The sequence below is a fragment of the Polypterus senegalus genome, chromosome 12 (genome assembly GCF_016835505.1).
Source record: "Polypterus senegalus isolate Bchr_013 chromosome 12, ASM1683550v1, whole genome shotgun sequence".
NCBI classification, from domain to species: Eukaryota; Metazoa; Chordata; class Cladistia; order Polypteriformes; family Polypteridae; genus Polypterus; species Polypterus senegalus.
Window position 1 is genome coordinate 59,567,899 of NC_053165.1, and position 25,858 is coordinate 59,593,756.

Sequence of the window (25,858 nt, forward strand, 5' to 3'; positions counted from 1 at the left end):
GGCTTAAAGTTTATGAAGCTATCTTGGATGGATAGTGCAAGAACATTTTTATATAAAATACATTTGGGCAACTTTTCTATTCCTCTCTAGAATATGGATAGAAGAAGCCAAACTAAAAGAGATGCTCACCTGCATATACAAACGGGAAAATAATTCTGCCCAAAATATAGCATGGCTATAAAACTACATTTTAACTGCCAATATTAGATATGCCTTTTGCTGTTGACATTTAAATAAAGGTCCAAGACTTGTGATTTTAGGATAGCCGACTCTTGCTAGAGCAGCTGCTAAAGTTGTCAATTTTTTTTTTTTAAATAAACTGTAGTAATTACAGTACTTTGATTGGCTAGTACTTAAGGCATTCTCTTCCTGGCAACCTGGACTGGTTGATGGCACATCCAATTTTCATTGAGTTATCCCTCAAAAAAAAAAAAAACAAAACACATTTTTATGAGAATAGACTCCAAGACTTTTCAAACATCAGTAGAAACAGGTATAATTATGCAGTGGGAGGTTTGAATTCTGTTCAAGTCAGTCTGTAATGATTGTGTTTATTCCACAGTGTCTGCTAATCTACCTAGGTTTAGCATCATCAGCAAACATTTTATGTAGCTCATTTACACAACACGGAGTAACAGCCCCAGCGCAACCTCCTACTTTTAACAACATTTAATTTGATGTTAAGTTTCTTACACTTTAATTCATGGTTTTCTGTTCGTACGCCAAATCTTCACACAGCAGCAGACTGTAGCCAGAAAACCAGTTTTGTGTATTTTGATCATTAACTACTCAAAACGATACAATATTTATTTTTAACAACAAGAAGAAAAAAAAAAGCCTCTCACTCTCATGTACTGTTTGTGACAGATGACTCCTAATAAAACTCCACTATATTAATAACACAAGATTTCCACTGTTTAAACTCATGTTGACTATTCACTAAAATACCCATGCTGGGAATGTTTCACTGACTGCTCTTTAACAATTGTTTCCATTAATCATGTAAATGCATGGAAGTTCACTTTATAAGAAAATATTAAAGTGGCTACAGTAATTACAGGCCAAATTAGCTATCAGTTTACCAACTATGTATGTGGTACAATAGGATATGTTCTGCAAGTTTTTTTCTTTACAAAAATGCCCTGGTATGCAAGTACCGTATTTCCCCAACGATAGGCTGCAGCTTAAACATTCATTTTACAAACCTGCATAATGGGTGCAGCTTGCTTAAATGTGGCAGCCTATCTAAAAACATTTCAGTCGCCATTCCTCGTGCCTTCATTTTGATGGCTAATGTTGAAACTATCCAATTGTCCTCATGCTGTGCGAGAATCCATTCTTTAAGTCGCTTTTCCAAGTTTGGCCAGTTTGCCTTACTTGTACGCCTTACACGCCTACGTGGTGGAAGTGCATGCAAAACTTCCTCATCTTTCTGCCAGTTTCTCACTTGTTTTTCATCTACTTCCAAGTGGCGTCCAGATGAGCAATTGCCGTTTTCATTTGTGAAAGCAACGGCCTGGAGCTTAAATTCTGCAGCATAGGACCTGTGTTGCGGCACAATATCAGTAAGTGTAAAATTTTATCAATTTAATTGTTCACACTCAACTATGTCACCATAGAGTTGTAAAGGCCTACAGGGGCGTGCCTAATTAGATGCTTTTACTTCAGATTGGTAAATTCGGGAACGCCACGGCTAATAACATGGGGCATTTTCTGCGGCTTATAGAATGGGGTAGCCTATAATGTGGGGTGGCTTATAGTTGGGGAAATAAAGTATTATTTAACAAAATTACAACTTTTTTAACACTATTTTGTAAGTATTATACAGGCTCAGTGTTGAATTTTAGTAGCCAAAACAGTAGCCTCTCTCACTCACAAAAATATTTTATTAATATTCTATGTTACTAAGAATTTTCTCTTACTTCCTTAAAAATAAACTTTCAACAGAAACGTGACACAAATTGATACTTGTTAAGGCTACATTTCTCAGAATCAATGACGAGTTTTTCTAGACAGAGAAACATGGAATAAATGACCTAGTAATGCAGTAGACAGTCAAACCATGGGGACCTTCAAAACTTCACTTAATGTAAACTTTAGAGAAATTATGTAAATAGAATTGTTCAGTTGAATAGCCTGTTCTTGTAAACGAACGTTTTACATTCTGATATCTCAATTGGTAAAATCACCAGGAAAACATAAATGAATATGTCTTGTAAATGCTATTCCCTTTATTGTCTTCAGTATTGATCCTATGCTCCAGAAAAATTCTCTGCTAGGTGAAACAATGAAAAATGTAGGTCTAGCTTTCGTATTTTTAGTGTTATCTTTTTTCACTTGCCTTTTGGCATTGATAAATTCCTTTTTAAATTGATGCCCTCATGTGTTCATACAACACAGGTAGTTGTAAAGTTATAGCTCCTACAAATGATGCAGAAGATATTTTCCTTTCTTGCAAAGGACCCAATTTAAATGTTGTTACTCCCACATCATAGGCATGTCTTATCATATGAAGAACACACTTTAATCTACCACACTATAACTGTTTGCACATTTAAAAGTACATCTTCATTAATTCTTTTAAAACCTGAATCATCATAATATGCTTTAAAAATTACAATATAAATAAATTGTAATAACCACATAAACCTATAATACATTTTATAAAGTTTTACAAATACACTTATGTGTCAGCTATTTAGCAGTGAAACAGACATTGCAGACTACATTCATTACATGATGAAACAGCGTGCACAGGAAAATTCAGATCTTGCCTGTATAGTGTTTGTGTGCAGCATTAGGACTGGATTTTTTATTATTAATCAATCATTTACTTTTAGATTTCACTACAACTTCAATACATTATTTTCACTTTACATTTATGGCATCGGTCAAACTCATTTACATGTTTAATTTATGCCACTGTTGTGAAATGTCACAAACTGTAAATCCATCTGCTTTACAGAGGTAAAAATAAGAATTTTATAGCCTTTGTGACAAAAACTAAAGCAACTCTGGCCCATAATTAATCAAATTATTTTCAAAATTTCATCCACCCATTTAATAAATAGTAAATATTTTCAAAGTCTACCCAGAAAAAAAAAAAAGAGTGGAACTATAATCTTAAATTTAGATGCATTTTGAAGAGAATAATTAAAGAATGGCAATCACAAATTATGATAGTATAAAAAGTTAAGGCCGTTTTAACCCAATTATCACTTGGTAAACAATACTACTGATATATTTTAAAGCTTTGTAGATTAACGTTTATATTGCAAGTTTGTCAGAAGTACTTTCCCTCAACCCCAGCATCTCGCCCCCGACTATAGCATTGGACTTGCCATTAAAGACTTATAAACAAATGTATAAATTATGACTCTTTTACTTCTGTGTAATTAAAGTGTGTACCGATTTATTCTTATTTACTATTTTGGCGACTTATTTATATAATTATATTTATTTTTCTTTTCTTGCTACTCTTTGGCATCTTTTAAAGCAATTACAGCTACATTCATTGTATGAAAATCTGCTAGAGAATTAAAAGTTTTCATATACAGTCTATATGTCTGGGGAAAAACTACTGCACAAACTACAGAAACGGAACATATTTATACATGAATACAGCATTTATTTACAAAGATTGGCAACATATGATATAAATTAAAGTTTAAACTATAAACTTTATTACTGAAACACCATGTACAATCCTCTACTATACTATGTATGGCTGAATAACCAGTGGATACAAAGCATATCAATAAATCGATATAAATCACTGCCTATGACCCATACAGTCAGTAATGTCAACGGAGCCGCACCCCTATCCCATCAAATTAAGCGTTCAGCTCACCTCTAACTTGTCGCTTAGTTCCCGGTGCATCTTTTCGTACTGCCTCGTCAGATCCTGATTCCGCTCCAAGAGGGCTTTTCCCAGTCGGGCTGCGAGCACCAAATCTTTCTCCTTTTGACGGATCAGCGACAGCAGATCAGGCTCCTGTCCGTGAGCTGTATCTCCCGTGTCCAGCTCTGTCTCACCTGGCAACAATGCCAACTCTTCTTCCAGCGCCAATCCCAACCCCAGAAGTGCCCGACCATTAAGATCGTTCGTAAACCCACCACCACCTGGGGGTGGCTTCATGTTGTGGTCGTGCGGCTGATCCATACGGGAGCTATCCAGCTCAGCGGATGCTGAATTGGATGGTGGCGAAGAGGAGGCAGGGAAATCGAGGCAAAAAGCAGACATCTCCACCCCGCGGTGGCCGTAAGTGGAACACCAGCGACGGCGGCGTCGAACCTGTCCAACCTGGCCTTGTTCAAGATCTGTTGGTGCAAGTCGCACTTACCCGTCCTCGACCGCTGGAGGAACCAATGCGATTGCCATTTAACTGTCGGAGTCTTTCTTATGGTAGGTCCGCAGAACCCTGTAAACGTCGTCTCCGTTTGGGCAGGAGATCGGTGCAGCGGCCCACTCGAGACCAGCTCGTTTCCCCGGTGCTCCTGCCCCACTAATCCGTGTTCTTCCACTGTTTCCGCAAAAACGTACCCCGCTAACCCGCGCTTCTTTTTCCGGGGGCTCCAGATTTCCCAAAGCCCACTTCCCACCCTCCCCTCCCGGATTCCCTTGCTGGTTTATCTCTTACTTTACTTATCACTGTACAGTCTGCAATGAGTAAGTCCTAAGACGTCCAAGGTGGACCCTTGATATTTCTTCTCACGTTTATTTTTAATACGAAGATGTTTGTTTATCTGTCCTAGAACACCACAGTTCCCGTACCCCCATTCTTGCCAGTCACGTCGTGCGCAGCAGAGCCACGGTCTCCATACGGCTATGAAAGCAAACGTTGTAAAAACGACAAGACGCGCCTCCAACAGCCCCACCTCTTTTGTTGAATGCGCGGCCCCGTGGTCTTGATATCACAGTGTACCTGGTTTAGGAACTAAGCTGACTGGCCCCGCGCATCCTGCGTCATGGCGTGCAGGTGACGTTTGTCGAAGCTGACTGGCTCCGCGCGATAGGCCCATCTTTCAATTACCCGTTACGTGACGCACTCCAATCTTTAATTAATGTATTATGAAGAGGTTCGAAACCCTCAAACAAACAGGCATCCAGTGTCCTCATTTCGTTTCCTAAATGGAGTCTTTCTACCCGTTTAATTGTGCTAGCATTCGTTACTGAACACGCATTAATGCCGAATAAATGAATCGAACCAACTTAAAAACTATTTTTTAAACTCTGGAAGTAAATAAATGCAGTAACATTCACCTCTGAAGCCACACCAGAACCTACCGTTCCGAGCTCAGGTTTGAAACCAATTCATTCAAATATCAGTTTCCCAGGAATGTTTTTTTCCCTCGGAAAAAGGATCAGCTCGTGCCCAACTCATGAATATACTGTACATAAATACATTTGGTAAAAATGTATTTTACAGTTTCTCTCTAAAAGATAAACAATGGTTATTTCAAAATTTTAAAGCTTAGAGTATCTGTATGGTTTAATGTGTTTGGCAGGGCAGAGCAATATTGGACACAAGGAAGAACCCCAACCAGTTTGTGAAAGTATTGCATTACCTGACAAATCTGCTTACATGCATACTGAGCTAATTTAAAGCAGGCAATAAACCTATCCTGTATGTTGGCAGAGTGGTGGAGAAAGCTGGAGTGCTAGTTAGTCACTGAAAGGCACGTACAGTCATCAAATACATAACACATTTTTGGGATGTTACAGGAAAGCAAAAAAAAGCCCAACTGAAGACCCTAGAGAGTCCATTATAGATGATGCCTTAGCTCAGGGGTCCTCAATCCCAGTCCTGGAGAGCCGCAGTGGCTGCAGGTTTTTGTTCTAACCCGATTGCTTAATTAGAAAGCAATTCTTGCCAATAATTTAATAAACCGTGATTGAGGACCCCTGCCCTACCTGAACATATTCTGGAGCCGTGGGACAGCAACCCTAACCTTTGAACTACCAATCATGCTACACATGATTTAACATGTCCATATAAGATTCTTTCAAAGACACTGAAGACACTTAGAGAAGATAGACTTATAGGTGTTTGATCAAGGATTTTAATATATCAACAAATTCCACAGATTGTTTTAAAATTTGCCACACACCCAGCATGCAATAGATCAAGTGACAGAAAACATGCCAATACTGAACTTTGTATGGTTGCATGCCTTGGTATTTATGCTTGATATGCAAGCTGCTCCGAATAAAACATCTGCTAAAATGAACACCAAATTTAATGATATGAGATTTTAAATTTATATTAAAGCCTACTTTAGACACATTTCCAGCCAGAGTATGTAAAATTGACTAAACAATCTTAAAAGAGTTTTTCATAAACTATCAGATGCCTAGAGGCGTGTCTAACCATACTCAAGACAACTTGCTCTATGGATGGGTGAGGAGAGGTTTCTAGACAAGTTAAACGCATTTATTAGTTTATTATTTATAATTACTTACTATGATCTCCAATTTATTAGTTGTAAAGCTAATTCTACAACCATTGAGAATGTATGAATAAAAGAAAAATGTATAAAAATTACAGATTTTTATAACCAAACTTGACTACAAAAATTTTACTCTATCTCATGGTGAAGCACTATGGTTTGGCACAGAGGTAGACAAACATTTGGACTCAGTGACCCACTCTAAAGACAAAAAATCTCAGCAAGCTAGCATGGCACATAATTTTGGGCTGTTACAGTATTAATATTAGGTCAACAAAACAAGTAGAATTGTTTCAGTTAATTAAAAAAAAAAAACTCTTAAAGTTAAAATACTCCACCATAATTAAATGTCTTTTGTTAACATTCCTATTGCCAAGTTGGTCCGCAGTTTCCACATTAATTTGTACACGGGTTGCAAATACATTTTCATAGAAATCAGAAAGCAGCAGCAATCAACAAAATAACAAAACAGACCAGTGAGTTTAGGAATATACATTTGCTCTGTCAATATACTTAATTTCAGCAAAAACAAAAAAAAAAAAAAAAAAAAAAAAAAACACACTAAAGTAGTACTCTATTAAGCTAGGGTTTCATTAAGCATAAAGTTAACTTGTCATGTCTAAAATGATACCGGCATGCACACTCTGGGCACAGTTTGTCAAATATGATCTACATCAAAGACAAATATATCAGTTACTTATGAACAACATAATATTCTGACATAAAAACTAGTTTTTAAGCACCACAGCCCATGCCCCCTCATGTATTACTTATAGTGATAAGTTAGAAAAAAATGCTTATTCTGCAGGGATAAGTGCCATTTTCTTGCAAGTCTGCATTTGATTAAGTAACTTTCATAATCACGAGTTATCGGGGTTCTCAATCTTAGTCCTGGAGAGCGTTAGTGGCTGCAGACAGTTTTTGTAACCACTCTTAACTGAAGACGATGCTTTCTTCAAAATTAACTCATTTGTTACTTAGACTGTGAGGTACTGTATGTTTTATTTGTACTTGGGAGGATGCATCCAGAATTATTTAAATTTATCAAAAAGGACATTACCATAGTGCTGTCAGTTGTTACACAAAAATGTATTCTATTATGCTTCTTTAGAAGGCACTTAAATTTCCAAAAAACAAGCATAATTTCAACTGATACATTATACAGTATATATGTTTTGAGGAAAAAAAACAACTGATTCACACCTGTACTGGCCCGATGAAAATAAACAATGTTGTTGAAGTACTTAAAGCTTTATCAACAAAATGTCCTAAATTTGGCTCATTATCTCATTGTTTAATTCAGCATCCAAAGTCTGAATACAAATATACAACAAGAAACAGTCTATTCAAATTAGACTGGTCAAATTAGGAATGAACATCTAATTAAATGAAATCTGCAGCCACTGTTACCTTTGAGACTGAGAACCACTGCCCGAGGAATTGCTGCATTTAGTAAACAAGAATTAAACTAAACCTGAAGTTCATGAACAGCCACAAACTTGTTATGGTCAGAAGCCCTTCCGAGTTGACACCAAATGCCTATTACTACCTGTAAAACCAAAAAGTTAACTGATATTAATTTTATAAATTCAAATACAAGGAAGGAAATGACAAAGGAAAATACAGAGTAACAAAAGAAGACTTTAAACTAAAGGTCCCTTAGGTCTAACTACACAGTAAATGATCACTCTATCAACCAGCAGAGTACCTAAGGCACTCACCCACCAATATACTCTCCGACTACCTTTTTTTCCTATCTTCCTCAGTTTAACACCCTGACCTCACTTTCACCCACCAGTTGACTGGTTTCCAATCTCTTCCACAGAACACATTCAATGGCTTAGAAGTGGCTATTAAGTCCTGGCCAAGAGCTACTTCAAGGTGAATCCCTAAGGATCATCTTCTCGGTTAGGAAATGGGCTACAAAACTGTTGGGGCTGTATTCTAACAATATCCTTGATTGGCCCCAGGTGTCTGTTAAAAAGCCAAGTACACAATAAGCCTTATATGCGTTTATCTTGGCCAACAGAGTGGTGTATATATAACCCGCTGTACTGGGAAATCCTACACATCAACTGACAGTCCCCCATTGTCTTTCCATGTTTTCACCTGTCTACTGTCCTAAAGCACATGATTGCAATTATAATACTGGCCTTGAGCAGGTTTCCTTCTACACCCACCCCAATTAAAAGATTTGGTTGGAGTAAATACAGTACATGCAGCCAGGACCAGAACTGAGAAACCCCCCACTCATGCACTAGCTAATTATAAATAATGCTTTCAAAACATACCTCCTGTTCTATGGGGAATAAGTGATACATCACAATTGACAGCATCTTTAGAGTACTGTACTGGTTTGTTTACAACAAGGAACGATTAGTAAAGACATACTGTAACAAACTGCAATGTTTTTATGAAAACAAAAGCAAATGGACAAAAGAAGTGAGAAGGAATCATACTGGGACAAAACGAATCATGAAATAAAAACAATTCTATTTAATAAATAATGTGGATCCACACCACTTGCCACCCAGGGAGTGGACAAAGTGTGCCCAATAAGGTAGCTCTGCTTACATTATGTTACTGTTCTATTCATATATTTATTCATCTATTTCAAGTTATTTTCTTTAATATGTCCTCTTTGAAAACACTAACAAAAAAAAGTTTTCTTTATCAACTTGCAGTTTAATAACTTGACGTATGCTTTTCAATTACATTCAAAGTGAAACTAATTAAAAATTTAGGTCTTATGCTATGGCACAAAACAAATATGCAGAAAATAACTGGAAAGCGGCATATGGCATTCAGGGCAGAGTTTTCAAAATTTCAGCTTCAGCCAAGAATTTTATTTTCATTTCAGTAAATCGATAATTTGCATTTCTGAGATTTTTTTTATTGGATTTCTCCACAACATACTTCCAAGGAGCTTAACTGCTTTGCACCTCTTAGATGTGTTCCCTAACACAACCTTAAATTGGACTAATGCATGATGATTTTTTCCAGGTCAGCATTAACCAAATGTTCACTGGAAATACTAATATCACTTGCTCAGTGTTCTTCAATAAGCACAATATATCAGCTCTCATAACACTTAATTCACAGCTGGATGCAACCATCCATTTTCACTTAGCAAGCTCAGGGTCATGGGGAGTCAACATCAATACTACCAGCATCAAGTGCATGGTGAAAACAAGCCCATGAAGTAATAGTAGTAGTATTAGTATTGTCAAATGTACAGGGCACAGTGAAATTCTTACTTGCATACCAAGCCAACCACTCTTAGGCACCATGATATTCAAGAAAGTATCAAAATAATTAGCTTCATTTACTTATAATTTAAAGTTCATCATATTTCATATATTTTATGTGTATACTAAATTTCTCACCTCAGGTCAAACTCAAGCAAATACCCAGACTCAGTAATGACTGGGCCAATTTAATGTAGCCACTTGAGATAACATGACATTTCCACAGCCGCTTAATTCACTTCAGAGTCACAGAACCAATCCTGGCAGCATTGTGGTGCAAGGCAAAGACAAACTCCACACAAAGTGGCAGTCCATCACAGGTGCCATACTTGCACACAAAACATTAGGTCAGATTAGAATTGCAAATTAATGTAACATGGATGTCTTTGACAATGTGAAATAAAATCCACAAAAACTTGGGGAGAAAATGCAACTTCCACACAGATTGTAACCAATCATGAGATATGCTTCCTATGTTAACCATGGACAATGCCATCTCCCTGCTAGAGATGCTATTTTCTTTTACTGCAGTTTATGGAAACCATGGAATTTTCCCAATTCGTCTGCAGCCAGAGTTCTTTAAAACTATGGTTCTTAAATCCAGTCCTAGGGAACCCCCTGTGGCTGCAGGTTTTTGTTCCAACCCAATTTTGCACAAAGTAGGTAACAATGAAATAGTTGCTGCTTATAGTGTCATTTGTGCTCTACTCATTATTTGTATTCACATACAATTAAGGAAGCAAATGCCAAAGAAAGAAAAGCAAAATTAAAAAACAAAACAAAGTAAGCATTTAAACATGCAAAATTAATACAAATGTCTTAATTTCCTATAACTGTAAATCTAACACTACTGTTAGATTACACTACTGCACTTTTCCAAATGCAAAATAAAAGGATAAAAATGGGTCAGCTAGTTAAACTATGAAATCAATTAAGGATGACAATGATTGACTGAGAAGCTGGTTGTAACAAAAGACTGCAGCCACATGGGGTACTGATGGCCATATCAGTTCACTTTACTGATTGCAGTCTTTTCAACTACTTGTTTAAATTAATTACTTCTTTTGATTCATTTTCAGTCTGGAATATATGGGAAGTCCCGTGAGTTCTCTCTGACAGTATCACAAATATAGCATTATAATTCATAAGTTGTTTTGATTTATAGTATATGTTTGTGAACACATACATTTATTGTTTACTAATTTATACACACACACACACACACACATACACTATATATATTACAGTCAGTCATTATCTAACCTGCTATATCCTAACACAGGGTCATGGGAGTCTGCTGGAGCCAATCCCAGCCAATACAGGGCACAAGGCAGGAATAAATCCCCTGGCAGGGTGCCAGCCCACCACAGGGCACACGTACACACACACATCCATGCACCAAGCTCACACTAGGGACAATTTAGGATAACCAATTCACCTAACCTGCATGTCTTTGGACTGTGAGAGGAATCCGGAGCACCCGGAGGAAAACAATGCAGACACAGGGAGAACATGCAAAATTCACGCAGGGAGGACCCAGTATCTCCTCTGTGTGTATATTATATATATATATATATATATATATATATATATATATATATATATATATATATATATATATATATATATATATTATATTAATTATATTATATTATATACATACATACACACACACACACACCCACCCAACATGATAAATCATATATCTAAGTCTTATATACAAAAACATCATGTAAACATGGAGACAAAATGAAAATAAGAGGTCTTGTTACAAAATCACAGGTGAATGAGAATTGTGCAGCTCATAATAACTCACTAATCAATTGAACAAAAGTCATTAGACCGATTCATGGTTTCATGAATCAAATGTCTCGAGGCCCATGACTAAGAAGGATCTTGCACATGCGATTTAAACATCTCTCAGCAAACTGAATCCAACTCCGATCCTAGGGGGTCACAGTGGCCCAAAGGTTTTCTTTCTAACTGTTTTCCCAATCAGTGACTAGTTTTCAAAGCTAATTAACTTTTTCCCTCCATTTTAATAGCCCTGTTTTAAGGATTCAGTCCTCTGAATCGATTCTTTAATTTAAATGGCAGCCAGACATAAATGAGATGTGAAGCAAGCCAACAGATGACCAGCTAAATCAGACCTTTAAACTACAACTAATTTTACCCCAACTAGTTTCTTAATAAGAAGCCGATTCTTGCTGTTAATTAAATCTGCTATTTAATTCCACGGCTTGCTAGCTTTCATTCTGCCACAGCTGACATTTCCAAAACAGTTCAGTTTCTCTTTTTTCTAAGAACACTGTCACTGTTTTGGTGACCTGAGCTGATCAACCTTACGGTGAATTTCAACTTTCATTATTTTCAGATACTGTGTGATGGGTACAGGTTAGCTGGCCATGTGGCAGCTCGTTTTGTGTCTCATTAGTGTTTGGCTGTTAATTAAGGAAAAAGTAAGGGGTCAGGGCAATTAAAACGAAGGCAAAACAAGTTAATCATCAGCAAAAACTGGTCGCTAATTAAGAAGATGGTTAGAATGAAAACCTGCAGCTTGTAAGTCCCTCCATGACCGGAGTTGGACACCCCTTGTGGGCGACACAAAGCAATAAGGACACGCATGCGCTTTAGTACTCCCACTGAGCTCACGAATTGGTTCAAATAATACAGTGAAAAGTACCGTTCGTGAATAGCCTCCCCCGAGAACCACTATCCTAAAATGTACAGTCCATTACTTTCTTGACACCCTCATGGTCCATTCCTTAATATACATTAAAAAAATATATATACATACCAACGTCTTCATGACATCTTTCTGGAAACTTCCTTACAATTACTTCTCCTTTAAAGTATAACTGGGCAGTAAGTGTTCTAAATGACTATGGCAAAAAGTTCAAATCATGTCCAAATCTTTCAAGGGGATGAGAGAGAGAGAGAGAGAGAAGCTTGAGGGTCGTCGCCAGTCTATAGTTTAGTTTAAATTAAATTACATTTTCTTGCGGGGAATTCCCTTAACGAGTGGCCTGCACTCGCCGCCAATCTAATGACGTGTGACCCGCCAGCGGCACCTGGGCGGCTTTTTGAGCGCGTGCTTCCCGCGCAGACGGAGTGGCGTCGCGTAGCTATCAGTGCACTGACTCAAGCATTCGGTACCTATCGGAGGCTCTGTGTCTGTCGTAACGAACAATAAAATCTCCACAGTAAAGGCAAGGATCCTCGCAATGGGATTACCGTATCTACTAGGCTTGTTCCCCCCTCCAGCCGTAGTCACACTTTAATGGATAAAAAACAGCTTCCCAGGATGGCTAGTCTTTAGTGTGAATCCGTCCGCTTGTACGTTGAGATCTCCAAACAACGTTAAACAACAACTTGCGTTTTGTCTGTAAAATTTTAACACATACACCCAAAACAAAAGTTGGGCCTATTTTTTTTTTATTATTACCAAATGAAACACAATACAATACAAAACTCTCATAAAAGATATAAATTAAACATTCAAAAAAGTATAAATAACATTCACAGTACAGTGGGACTAGAGAAATTTTACAGTATACAAAATAGTGCAAGATATAGAATAGGAAGCACAGGCCAAGATGGGCCTATCTTGACACCGAGCGAATTATGCAAAGATATGTGCAATGGTTACTTTACACTGACCTTGCGTGGTGGGGTGCGAGGCTTCAGTGTGCCCCCTTCCTTTCCGCCCAGTTTACGACGGCTAAGCATCCGACTTGCTGTTAACTTATGGCCCGCCACCTACCAGAGAGCATTTTAGCAATCATATATTCCACAAAGTTTCATTCATTATTTTATTTGGAGATCTGAACTGAATAAACTCGGAGCATAACCACCATAGGATGACACGAATCAGTCCCGAAGTAAAATGAGGCATAAAATAACCTCAGAAGTCAACAAATACAGTAGAGGATTCATATTTTTAATATTCTGAATTGGCAGATGATCATGAATGTTTCATTACACATTTAATATGATTTATTTATCTAAATATCTGGAAGAATATTGCAATTCAAAATAAAAAGTAATTGGCAAGTTGTTCGGTGTGTTACCTGTGAATTTTCAATGTTTTGAAGTTTTATAGCAATCTGTCACAGAAAACAAAAAGGATTTAATCTCTGTTACATCGTAGAAGCAAACCTGTACTAATTCAGATGTAGAAGATGCATCAGTTACTGTAACACATCTTAAAGGAGATTATCGTTTGTCATTGCACAGCAGAAGCATGTACTTCTGAAATATCATTTTATCCATATTGCCTGTTAAATAAAGCAGTGCCTTTTGTCAAGACTTGCAGAATGTTTTGTTTGTAATACATCTGAAAATACACTCTGGATCCAAATAATTTAAACAAAAAATGAAGAAGCAATCAATATATTTCACTAAAAACGTCACAAAACCTTGCAGCACAAATGAAAAGACCTTTTGTCATTCTGTTCGTCTCTGGGTTACATTTTACAGATTACTTCAAATGCATTAACTTTAAGGACTGTTGTTTTTTTGGCCCTAAGTTTAGACTTTGAAATTTGGACAAGCAGTCTGTAAAACTGTTAAAATTCTTATTGGACAAAAGGCTCAGAACAGGAAAAGAAATTATATCATTGATGCCAGCCATCTCGTCTTTCCTATGCTTAAAGATGTTTTGAACCCATGAGTAGTTTTGTTTTTATGCCAATAGAGTGTGGTAACCTTTTTGTTATAGATTCTAGCTACACATAATCTAAGAACATAATACACCATATTTTAGCAATGAAGCACTGATGAAAGTACCAGGACATTTAAAATGATGAGCTACTAGCCAGCATTCACCTTCTCCCTAGTTTTTCTGTTGCCAAAACTTTTAATCAGAATGAAAAAGTCACTGTTTTTTATACAGTACATTGTTAATGTGAAAAAATAAGTATAAAGACTGCTTTCATTAAAGTTTTAAATGTTCTGTGAAATATTGGATAAACAGCAGCTGTTCCTTCCCAAAGTATGTTTTTATTAAAAAATATTGCCTCTTTGAAAGTGATTAAAGTCGAGGCTTGGTTGGTTGATAATTTAACACTATTTCATCAAATAGCAGACAAATGTACTGTACTGTAGTCCTAAATGCTAAGGTACTGCCATAGATGAAACCACAGTCTACTTAAAAACTTACAAAATAGGCATTAATTTTTACTTATTATATATCCCTTCATCAAGACTTTTTTTTGTAAAAAAATAAAATAATGGTAACATTTGTTTGTAATAAATAGTAACTGAATATTGGTGAATATTGTGGTCAACTGAGGCTGCTGTTCTTGCTTCAAAACTATGTTTTCACAAAGTCTGTGGAAAAAAAAACTTTCATGTTTTGTCTGATAATCCTCAGGAGGTCAATTGCCTGTCAAGAAAAGAACCTTATATATGACTTGCTGGAAGCACATACTTGTCTTTGTGAGGAATTCTTAGATCACAGCCAAAAAGAGGGTAAGTGGATAGACTGCATGAGGGAATTACATTAAGAAGATTAGAGCAGCAACTGCTTACTTGCTAATTGTGTTCTGGTGCATGCCTTCTACAGAGGCTTACAGTTTATGCAGAAATAATTTGTCATTGATGTTATTTATGTAATCCATCCATCCATCCATTATCCATCCATCCATCCATCCAATATTCAACCCACTATATCCTAACTACAAGGTCACGGGGGTCTGCCGGAGCAAATCCCAGCCAACACAGGGCGCAAGGCAGGAAACAAACACTGGGCAGGGCGCCAGCCCACCGCAGGGCACAAACACACACACCAAGCACACACTACGGACAATTTAGGAGCACCAGTGCACCTAATCTGTATGTCTTTGGACTGTGGGAGGAAACCGGAGCACCAGGAGCAAACCCATGCAGACACGGGGAGAATATGAAAATTCCACACAGGGAGTACACCGGAAGCAAACCCGGGTCTCCTAACTGCGAGGCAGCAGTGCTACCCACTGCATATTTATGTAATATATATTTTAAACAAATCTTTCAATATACCTTCCTAATTATCTTACAAATATTTGAAATATTTATTTTTATTATTTCCATTTGAGTCCAGCTTTCTTTTAGAAATAGAGTACATGTCATAATGCTTTACTTTTCTGGTCTGGAGCCAACATTTAAATACAGTATATAGATAAAACTAGCAGAATACCCGCGCTTCGCAGCGGAGAAGTAGTGTGTTAAAGAAGGTACGAAAAAGAAAAGGAAAAATTTTAAAAATAACGTAACATGATTGTTAATGTAATTGTTTTGTCATTGATATGAGTGTTGTTGTCATATCTATCTATCTATTTATATATATATATATATATATATATATATATATATATATATATATATATATATATATATATATATATATATATAGCAAAATACCCGCGCTTGGCAGCGGAGAAGTAATGTGTTAAAGAAGGAAAGAGAAAGAAAAGGAAACATTTTAAAAATAATGTAACATGATTGTCAAAGTAATTGTTTTGTGTATTTGGTGGCAGCATCACAAAGTTATTTTCGTCTAGCTGCAATGTACCACGACGTCTGACACGCCTCCTTTTTACTGTTTTCTCACAGCTTGGATTGCTGCTGTCATATATATATACACACACACACACACATACATACATACATACATACATACATACATACATACATACATACATACATACACACACATATATATATATACATACCTATCTACATCATATATACACACACATACATACACACACACAAATTATATATATGTGTGTATGTATGTATGTGTGTGTGTGTGTGTGTGTGTATATATATATATACACATACATACATACATATATATACACATACATATACTTGTGTGTGTGTGTGTGTGTGTGTGTGTGTATATATATATATTGTCACACACGTGTGCATGGGAAGCAGCTGAAGGGCTTAGGAAATACTGTTTATACATCTGCCCAGGGGGGGGCGGGGTGCACTGACGCTCTTTCTGAGTTCTCTGCAGGTCTTACCCGGAAATCCCACCAGGAGCCGCCATTTCCAGGAAGGACACATCACTTCCGGTTCCGGCCCCAAGAATGAGGTCACTTCCGGTTCCGGGCCCAAGGATGATGTCACTTCCAGTTCCAGCCCAGAGGACGACATCATTTCCGCCCTCTGTGCTATAAAGCTCACTGCCTTTGCTTAGGCAGGCAGTTCTGTTTTGGACTCTGTTGTGTAAACAACTGTGTAACAATGCCTCAAAGACTTTTGCAGCCGGGAAACCGTAATAATCGGGTGGCTGCCCCAAACCTTTCCACGTCTCTGGTCTCCACTTATTACAGTGGCGTAGTCGGCAGGATGGTGTCCCCGATGAACCCGGGACACGAACTATCACGGAACCAGGTGGGTGAGTACCGGGGCCGAGTTTCGGGGCGGGGAGTGCGCCAGAGGGTCAGGAAGGACGCGGTGCAGGCTCTGCTCCATGAGCATAACTCGGTGGGGACCACCCATCTCGTGGAGAGCGTAGATGGGACCCCCAGGCGTGGGCTGGCTTCTGGGGAACACACACGAGTGGCTCAGTATGCTCTCCTTGGCAGGAAAGCCGAGCTGCCCATCGGGACCAAGGTCCCAGTTAGCGATGGGTTGTCCCCAGGCCGGCAGGTGAAGGAAATCATAAACTGGGAGTTTAACCCAAGCAAAGGGCTGTCAGAGCAGGCTATGGCTCTCTGGCAACAGGTGGGTGAGTGGCTACGGCCATTCGAGTTAACCCCCTTACAAATAGTGCAGCAAGTGGCCTGTTTTCTGCTGCTAAAAAGACTACCCCAGGAATTTGCCCAGCCGGCCTGGGGCGAATTCCATTCTATGGACGAGCTGCTGCAGCTCTTGCAAACCCAGAGGCGGCTGTGAAACCTGGGAGGGCAGAACAGCCGCTCTGTGGACTACCGGGAGCTATGTCCCACTAAAGCAGTCCCTTCCACGCATTCCAGAGCTTGTTCGAAGTCGCCGGGCCGTCTGGCTTGCGACCTGTCGAGGAACAAGGCGGACCGTAGGGGACAATGGCGGGTGTTTGTGTGCCCTTAGCAATCCCTGGCGGATAAACATACGGGGAGCTTCTTATTAATGGACATAAGATAACAGCGCTGTTCGATTCCGGCAGTAGCGTGTCTGTCGTTGCTCGCCGTTTTATTCTACCGCAACAGTGGATTAAAAGAAGACCAGTCTAAAATGTATACACGGAGATATCCGCACATACAATACCGCCCGTGTTACGTATGTCTCGGAGGAACCCTTCGACAGCTTACCGTGGCGGTGCATCCGGATCCTCCGTTTCCGTAATCCTCGGCGAGACTGGTCTGATAGTAACGCGGTAGTTTAGAAAGCATTCCCGAAAAACTTATGGCCTCGTTATAGATGACAACGATTCATCTCAAGTTGCTTCCACACCGTGTAATCAGCCGACAGGGAGTGGGGCGGTAGGCCAAGAGAGTGCGAAGACACTCCCGGACCGTCGCGGGCTACTACGTCATCCACTAGCGCCCGGCAGCGAGGAGGAATCTCCGCCCCTTGAGGTCAGACCGGACCCTCTCTGAATTGCACTTTCAGTTTAGAGCAACACCGGCTTCTTTCAAGAGAACAGTGGAATGGCGACTCTCTGAAACACATAAAGAATGCAGTGGTTCTGTTAACGCCAACGCGCATTTGCCCATGCCACAGGGACCTCACTTTGTCATTGATAATGATTTGTTGTATCGGGTCGCTGAACATGAGGGAAGGTCCGGAAGTTGTTGCTAATCCAGCGGACCTACGGCGGCAGGTTTGCGAGTTAGCACACTCCCACCTTCTTGGAGGCCATCTCGGCTCCGATAAAACATTAGAGCGAATTAAGCTCCGTTTTTCTGGGGATTAATGAGGAGGTTCGCGCTTTTGCATTTCCTGTCCGGAATGTCAACTGCGGCAAATTCCTAGGAGGACCGTGCTCCTCTGGTTCCCCTTCCCCTTATTGGCGTTCCTTTGATAGGATTGGGGTTGACATAGTAGGACCCTAGAACCCTCAGCCGAGGATATAAATATATACTCGTCCTCGTGGATTATGCTACCCGATTCCCTGAAGCCGTTCCGTTGCGCTCGGCTACCACAAAAATATTGCACGGGAACTAGTAGGAGTCTTTTCGTAGGCATTCCTAGAGAAGTCCTGACGGACCAAGGAACGCCTTTTACCTCGGAAACGTTCAAGGAGACTGCCAAGTTACTGAAAATAAAGCATTTAAAGACCTCGGTGTATCATCCTCAAACCGATGGCCTAGTGGAGAGATTTAATCAAACTCTCAAGCAAATGCTACGTAAGGTAGTCAGCAAGGATGGGAGGATTGGGACCAACTCCTCCCCTTGTCCTCTTTGCATATCGGGAAGTTCCTCAAGCCTCTACGGGTTCTCTCCATTTGAATTACTGTACGGAAGACAACCCGGGGTTTATTGGATATTTTAAAGAGGGCTGGGAAGGGGAGGCACAGCCCTCCACTAATATTTTGGAATATATCGCCCAATTGCGCGATAGATTTGATGCAATAAGACCGATTCTAAAAAGTCATATAGAGGAGGCGCAATCAGCACAGGCCCGCCTTTATGACCGTGGCACGACTCTCCGGGAGTTCCAACCGGGGGATCGCGTCATGGTATTGGTCCCAACTTCTCACTCTAAACTGCTCGCCCATTGGCTAGGCCCCTCTGAAATTAAGGAAAGGAAGGGATTGGTTGACTATTTGGTGAAACAGCCCAATCGCCGACCAGCTGGCGAATATATCATGTAAACCTGCTGAAACCGTGGAAGGAGAGGGTCCCGATCCCTCCTCCGGACAGCCCTGCTCTCTCTTGCTGAAGTAAGTTCCCTTAATTTCGCGAGCAGCTATCCCCAGGCAGAAACAAGAGCTCGAAGCAGCTATCCGCTCTGTCCCAGAGGTGGTAAGTGAAAAACCCGGTCGGACCTCTCTGATTGCGCACGACATATTGACTGACCCGGGGGTGATCGTCCGTGAGCGACCCTACAGACTCCGGAGGCAAAGAAAGTAGAAGTGGAACTGGAAATCAAGCGAATGCTGGCACTAGGAGTAATCGAGGAAAGTAGTAGTCCCTGGTCCAGTCCCATCGTCTTGATTGCTAAGCCTGACGGCAGTTGGAGGTTTTGCAATGACTTCCGTCGGCTCAACCAAGTTTCCAGATTGATGCTTATCCCATTCCTCGCGTGGATGACCTCCTCGAGACTGGGACCAGCCAAATTCTTGACTACACTTGACATGACAAAGGGGTACTGGCAGGTTCCTTTAACGAGTCCGAAGGAAAAACCGCGTTTAGCACTCCTAGCGGACACTGGCAGTATCGTGTCCTTCCATTCGGGTTACACGGGCCTGCGACTTTTCAGCGTCTGGTGGACAAAGTGCTCCGGCCCCATAACTCGTTCTGTGCTGCCTATCTGGATGGCGTGTCATCTATTCCAGCACCTGGAAGGAACACATACAGCAGGTCACAGCAGTATTACGGACACTGGGAGAGGCCGGGCTCCGAATCAACCCCAAGAAATGTTTCTTTGGATTGAGGGAAGCCAAATATTTGGGCTACCTAGTGGGCCGGGGTACTGTGAGGCCACAGTGTTCCAAGTTGCAAGCCATAATGGCCTGGCCCGTCCAAAACCAAGCGGCAAGTCCAATCCTTTCTCGGTTTGGCGGGTACTACCGCCGGTTTGTGCCTCGCTTCTCCGAGAGCGGCGCCTTGACCGATTTGACAAAGAAAAGAGCTCCTAATACGGTGGTATGGTCTGATAAAGCGGGGCTGCATTCAGTGACTTAAAAGGGCTCTGACTTCAGCACCTATCTTGATCTCCCCTAACTTCTCTCTCCCTTTTATCCTCCAGGCGGACGCCGGACACAGGCTTGGGTGCCGTGTTGAGCCAAAGCGTCGGCGGTGTTGAACACCCGTTATGTACCTGAGCGGAAACTGTTGGACAGGGAGACCAGGTGCGGCGGTGGAGAAAGAGGCTCTGGCGATCAAATGGGCGGTAACTCAGCTGCGTACTACCTCTTGGGTGGCGTGTTCACTCTGGTGACGGATCATGCACCTCTGAAGTGGATGGCCCTTCACAGGGAGTCGAATCCACGGGTCACGAGGTGGTTTCTTGACCTGCAGCAGTACAAGTATCGCGCTCGTTCATCGACAGGGGTCTCTTCATGCCAACGCCGATGCCCTTTCCCGGGCCCACGACCTCTCGGTGCAGGTCGCCCGACCCGGCGGGTCTGGGCTGAGGGGAGTCTTGTCACACTGCGTGTGCATGGGAAGCAGCTGAAGGGCTTAGGAAATACTGTTTATACATCTGCCCAGGGGGGGGTGCACTGGCGCTCTTTCTGAGTTCTCTGCAGGTCTTACCGGAAATCCCACCAGGAGCCGCCATTTCCAGGAAGGACACATCACTTCGGTTCCGGCCCCAAGAATGAGGTCACTTCGGTTCCGGCCCCAAGGATGATGTCACTTCCAGTTCGGCCCAGAGGGCGACATCATTTCCGCCCTCTGTGCTATAAAGCTCACTGCCTTTGCTTAGGCAGGCAGTTCTGTTTTACTCTGTTGTGTAAACAACTGTTAACAATGCCTCAAAGACTTTTGCAGCGGAAACCGTAATAAGCGGGTGGCTGCCCCAAACCTTTCCGCGTCTCTGGTCTCCACTTATTACAGTGGCGTAGTCGGCAGGATGGTGTCCCCGATGAACCGGGACACGAACTATCACGGAACCAGGTGGGTGAGTACGGGGCGAGTTTGGGGCGGGAGTGCGCCAGAGGGTCAGGAAGGACGCGGTGCAGGCTCTGCTCCATGAGCATAACCGGTGGGGACCACCCATCTCGTGGAGAACGTAGGGGACCCACAGGCGTGGGCTGGCTTCTGGGGAACACACACGAGTGGCTCAGTATGCTCTCCTTGGCAGGAAAGCCGAGCTGCCCATCGGGACCAAGGTCCCAGTTAGCGATGGGTTGTCCCCAGGCGGCAGGTGAAGGAAATCATAAACTGGGAGTTTAACCCAAGCAAAGGGCTGTCAGAGCAGGCTATGGCTCTCTGGCAACAGGTGGGTGAGTGGCTACGCCCATTGAGTTAACCCCTTACAAATAGTGCAGCAAGTGGCCTGTTTTCTGCTGCTAAAAGACTACCCCAGGAATTTGCCCAGCCGGCCTGGGGCGAATTCCATTCTATGGACGAGCTGCTGCAGCTCTTGCAAACCCAGAGGCCGGCTGTGAAACCTGGGAGGGCAGAACAGCCGCTCTGTGGACTACCGGGAGCTATGTCCCACTAAAGCAGTCCCTTCCACGCATTCCAGAGCTTGTTCGAAGTCGCCGGGCCGTCTGTCTTGCGACCTGTCGGGGAACAAGGCGGACCGTAGGGGACAATGGCGGGGTTGTTTGTGTGCCCGGGGGGGTGGCCAAAGGGGTTACCCAAGTGGCATTCCACCCGCCCCCGGGGAGGGGGGTTCCCTCCGGTTAAAAACTTCGCCCCCCTTTGGGCCCGGGAAAGGGGGGAAGGGTCTCCCGAACTAAAAAAACATTTCTTCCCCTTTCCCCCCCGGGCCCCTTTTGGATAAATTACGGGGGGCCGCAGGGGGCCCGTTTTTTTTAAAAGCACCCGGCCCGGGGCCCCCCTTTTAATTTGGGAGGCCCCGAGTTTTAAAACCAAGGCTTTTAAAACCCGGGGGGGGAAACCCCCCTTGGCCCGGGGCATCCCCCAAAGGTTGCTTGGGTTTTTCCGGGGGGCCCCCGGGGGGTTTAAAAGGGGGAAAAAAACCGCCAAAGGCGGGGTTTGGTTTTCCCCCTTTAAACCAACCCCCCTTTTTTTGGCCTTAAAAAGGGGGTTTTTGGCGCAAAGCCCTTCGTTTCCGGAAAACCCCCATTTTAAAAACCCCCCTTTTCCGGGGCCCCCCTTTTTGGGGGGGGTTTGGGGGTTTTTGGGGATTCGAAACGGCCAAAGGGACCCCCGTTCCCTTTTTTAAAAAAACCCCGTCGGGGGGGAATGGCAAAAATTTTTAAAACCCCTTAAGTTTTCCAGGGGGGAGGCCTTTCCAGGGGACACCTAAAAAATTCCAGCTTCCATTTGGAAGGTCCTTTTGGGGGCCCTAATTTTAGGGGGTTTCCCTTCACCCCCCGGGGGGGCAAACCCCCTCTTTTCTCCTTTGACGGGTTTTGGGGGGAAGCCGGTTTTTCCCCGCGGCATTTTTTAAAAAACCCCCCCCCTTTAAACTCCCGGGGGGCCCAAAAAACCCCCCCCTTTTTGGGCGGTTTGAGGGGCCCCCCCCTCCAAAACTCGCCGGAAAACCCAAGGGGACCCCCCCCGGGGGGGCCCCCCTTTTGGGTTTTTGTGGGGGGTTTTAAACCCAAAATCCCCGGGGGCCCGGGGGGTTCCAAATTCCCCCCTTTTGGGGGGGTTTAAAAAATTTTTTTGGGGCTTAAAAAAAATTTTTTGGGGCCCCCCTAAGGGGCCCGGGCCCCTCCAAAAGGGAAAAATCCCGGATTTCTTTAAAGCCCCCTCCCTGGTTTTAAAAAAAAGGTTTAAACCCCCCAAAAAGGAAAAAAATTTGGGGGGGGGGGGCCCTCCCCCCCCCCCCCCCAAAAAAAACCCGAAAATTTAATTTAAGCAGGTGGGGTTTTTTTTTCCCCGGGAAGGGGGCCCCGGCCCCCAAAAAAAAAATTTAAAATTTCGGCTCGTTTTAAGATTTTAAAAAGGGATTTTTTCCCCCCTTTAGGGGAATTTTTTTTAACCGAAGTTTTGGGATTTTCCCAAAAATTTAAAGTGGCCCCCAAAAACCCCCCAAAAAACGGCCCCGGATTGGGGGGGGGGGGGGCCCCACCCCCGTTCGTCCTCACCGGGGAAAAGGGCCCCCAAAGAACCCCTCCCCAAGTTTCCCCAATTTTCCCCGGGGGGAAAAACCCTAAAATTGGGGGGGAAAAAAAAATCAAAAGTTTTTGCGGAAGGGGAAATTGAAACCCCCCTTTGCCTTTTAAAAAAAGGGTTTTCCCCCCCATTTGGGAAAACCCAAGGGCCCCGGGGGAAATTTTTTGGGGGGGGAAGGGGGCACCCCTCCCTTTTAAAGGGGATTTTTTCCCCCCGAAGATTTGTAAAAACCCCCCAAAAGCAAAGGGGGCCCCCCCGGAAACCCCCGGGCTTCCCACCCCCGGGATTTGGGGGGGGTTTTCCCAACCCATCAAACTGGCCGTTAGGCCCCTTGTTGGGGGAAAGGTTGGGGTTTTGGGGGTACAGATCACGTTTTTAAAAAAAAACCCTTTTGGGGGAAAGGGGGAGGGGCCCCCCCCCCAACCCCCCCCGGAGAGGGTTCCCATTGGCCCCCGGGGGGCCCGGCGTTTTTCCCCCCTTTGGAGGTTTTTGTCCCCGGTAAAAATTTTTCACTAAAATGACGTTGGGGCGGCCGGGACAGGGCCGGGAAAAATTTTAAAGGGCTGGTAAGGAATGGCTTTGTGGGGGGTGCCCGGGCCAGTCCCACTTTTGAAAGGGGTGGCCATTTGGGGGTTTTTCCCTTTTTTCCTTTAATTTTTTTTTTTGGGGGAAATATTTAAGGGGGGAACCCCATTTTTTAATTTTTTAAAGCCCCTTTTGGGCCGGAAAAAGGAAAATTTTGGGTTCCCCGGGGGGGGGTTTTTTTTGGCAAATTTCCGTTTTCCCCCTTACAAATTTCCCCCTTTAATCCTTTTTTTTTTGGGTATTGGATGGGCTTTTTTAACCTTGGAAGGAAAAAAAAAAAAATATTCAATACCCCCAAAAACCCAAAAAAATTTTTAGGGAGGGGGTTTCCCCAGGGGCCCGGGGGGGGCCCGGGCCCCTTGCCCTTAAGGGCCGGGGGTTAAGGGAGTTTTTGGGGTTTTGGGGTTTTTACCCCTTTTGTCCCCCTAAGACCCCTTTAAAATTTGCTTAGGCAGGCAGTTCTGTTTTGGACTCTGTTGTGTAAACAACTGTGTAACAATGCCTCAAAGACTTTTGCAGCCGGGAAACCGTAATAAACGGGTGGCTGCCCCAAACCTTTCCACGTCTCTGGTCTCCACTTATTACAATATATACACATACATAGATACATATATATACACATACATATACTTGTGTGTATGTTTGTATGTGTCTATATGTGTGTGTATAGCTTTGGTCACTGAGTGCAAGGGAAAAATAATAAAATATAGTCTATAAGTTATTAAACAGTAAAACATTAACGTTTTAAGAAGTACAGGTACATTGAGCTGCGGTGGGTTGGCACCTGCCCAGGATTGGTTCCTGCCTTGTGCCCTGTGTTGGCTGGGATTGGCTCCAGCAGACCCCCGTGACCCTGTATTTGGATTCAGCGGGTTAGAAAATGGATGGATGGAGGTACATTGAGCACTACTGGAGTGGTTGCGGGTAAACTACATTTTAAAGACTGTGTAACACAACAGGTAAGTAACTAACAGCAGCTAAAATGTATATGGATCATCTCTCGGTAGTTGATCCCTTTTGAAAGGCGCTACACGACGGCTGTGGTATAGAAATTACATTTTCTATGTGAACGTTCAAATTTGTGCCTCTGGTAATGTGCCTTACCGGCATTTAAAGAAAATTAGTTTTGTGTCCTCTGCAGTGTTAAGAGAGAAAGGCTTTAGTTTGGGATAAAAGGAAAAAAGGTGTAAAGAAAGGAAAGTTGCCTTTTTCTTTTATATAGTATAGAGAGATGTGTTCGCTGACGTTATGATCGCCTTTGGGACAGTCGCGGTGGGTCTTGTGTAGACTGGTGAGACGTCCCCGCCATTAATCGGCTGTGATGGCACTGTCAGTCCTTCACTCCTGTGCGTATCTTCATAATCCGAGCTGAGGACCTCATAATGGTATACGTGCAAAAGAAAGTGTGAATCGCCTTAATATTATTTTGCCGTGGTGTATAAAAGGGGTCCCGTGTTTGCACTTGTCTGGGCTATAGCGCAGGGGGAGGAAGAAAAAAATTAAAAGTGCTCACTTTGACTTAAGGCAGAAGCGCAGTCAGCGTCTCAAAGGCCGGCACAGCTATGCACGCGCTGGCTGCTCGACTTTGCTGGGCAGAAGACCCCAGTTTTTGTACACACGTTCATGATATCAAAAGTCTCAGCGCTCTTTGGAGGTAATTCATATATTATATATAT

The 25,858-nt window shown here is 42.4% G+C and overlaps 1 protein-coding gene across 5 annotated transcripts in view; it reads right to left on the bottom strand.

Moving 5' to 3' along the window:
- The window catches only part of bicdl1 (BICD family like cargo adaptor 1), a 50,661-nt gene extending 37,927 nt beyond the window's left edge, over nt 1-12,734 (bottom strand). For 2 of the 5 annotated variants that reach the window (XR_005635838.1, XM_039771632.1), the window contains exon 1: nt 3,851-4,933. Coding sequence is in view for 4 of the 5 variants with exons in the window: in XM_039771632.1 (XP_039627566.1) it covers nt 3,851-4,243 (393 nt within the window). In the remaining variant the exon portion in view is untranslated. Of the gene's footprint in view, nt 1-3,850; nt 4,934-12,495 lie in introns of those variants that run through there. The other 3 variants (XM_039771631.1, XM_039771630.1, XM_039771634.1) reach the window with 2 other exon arrangements.
- Nucleotides 12,735-25,858: the final 13,124 nt, after the last annotated feature.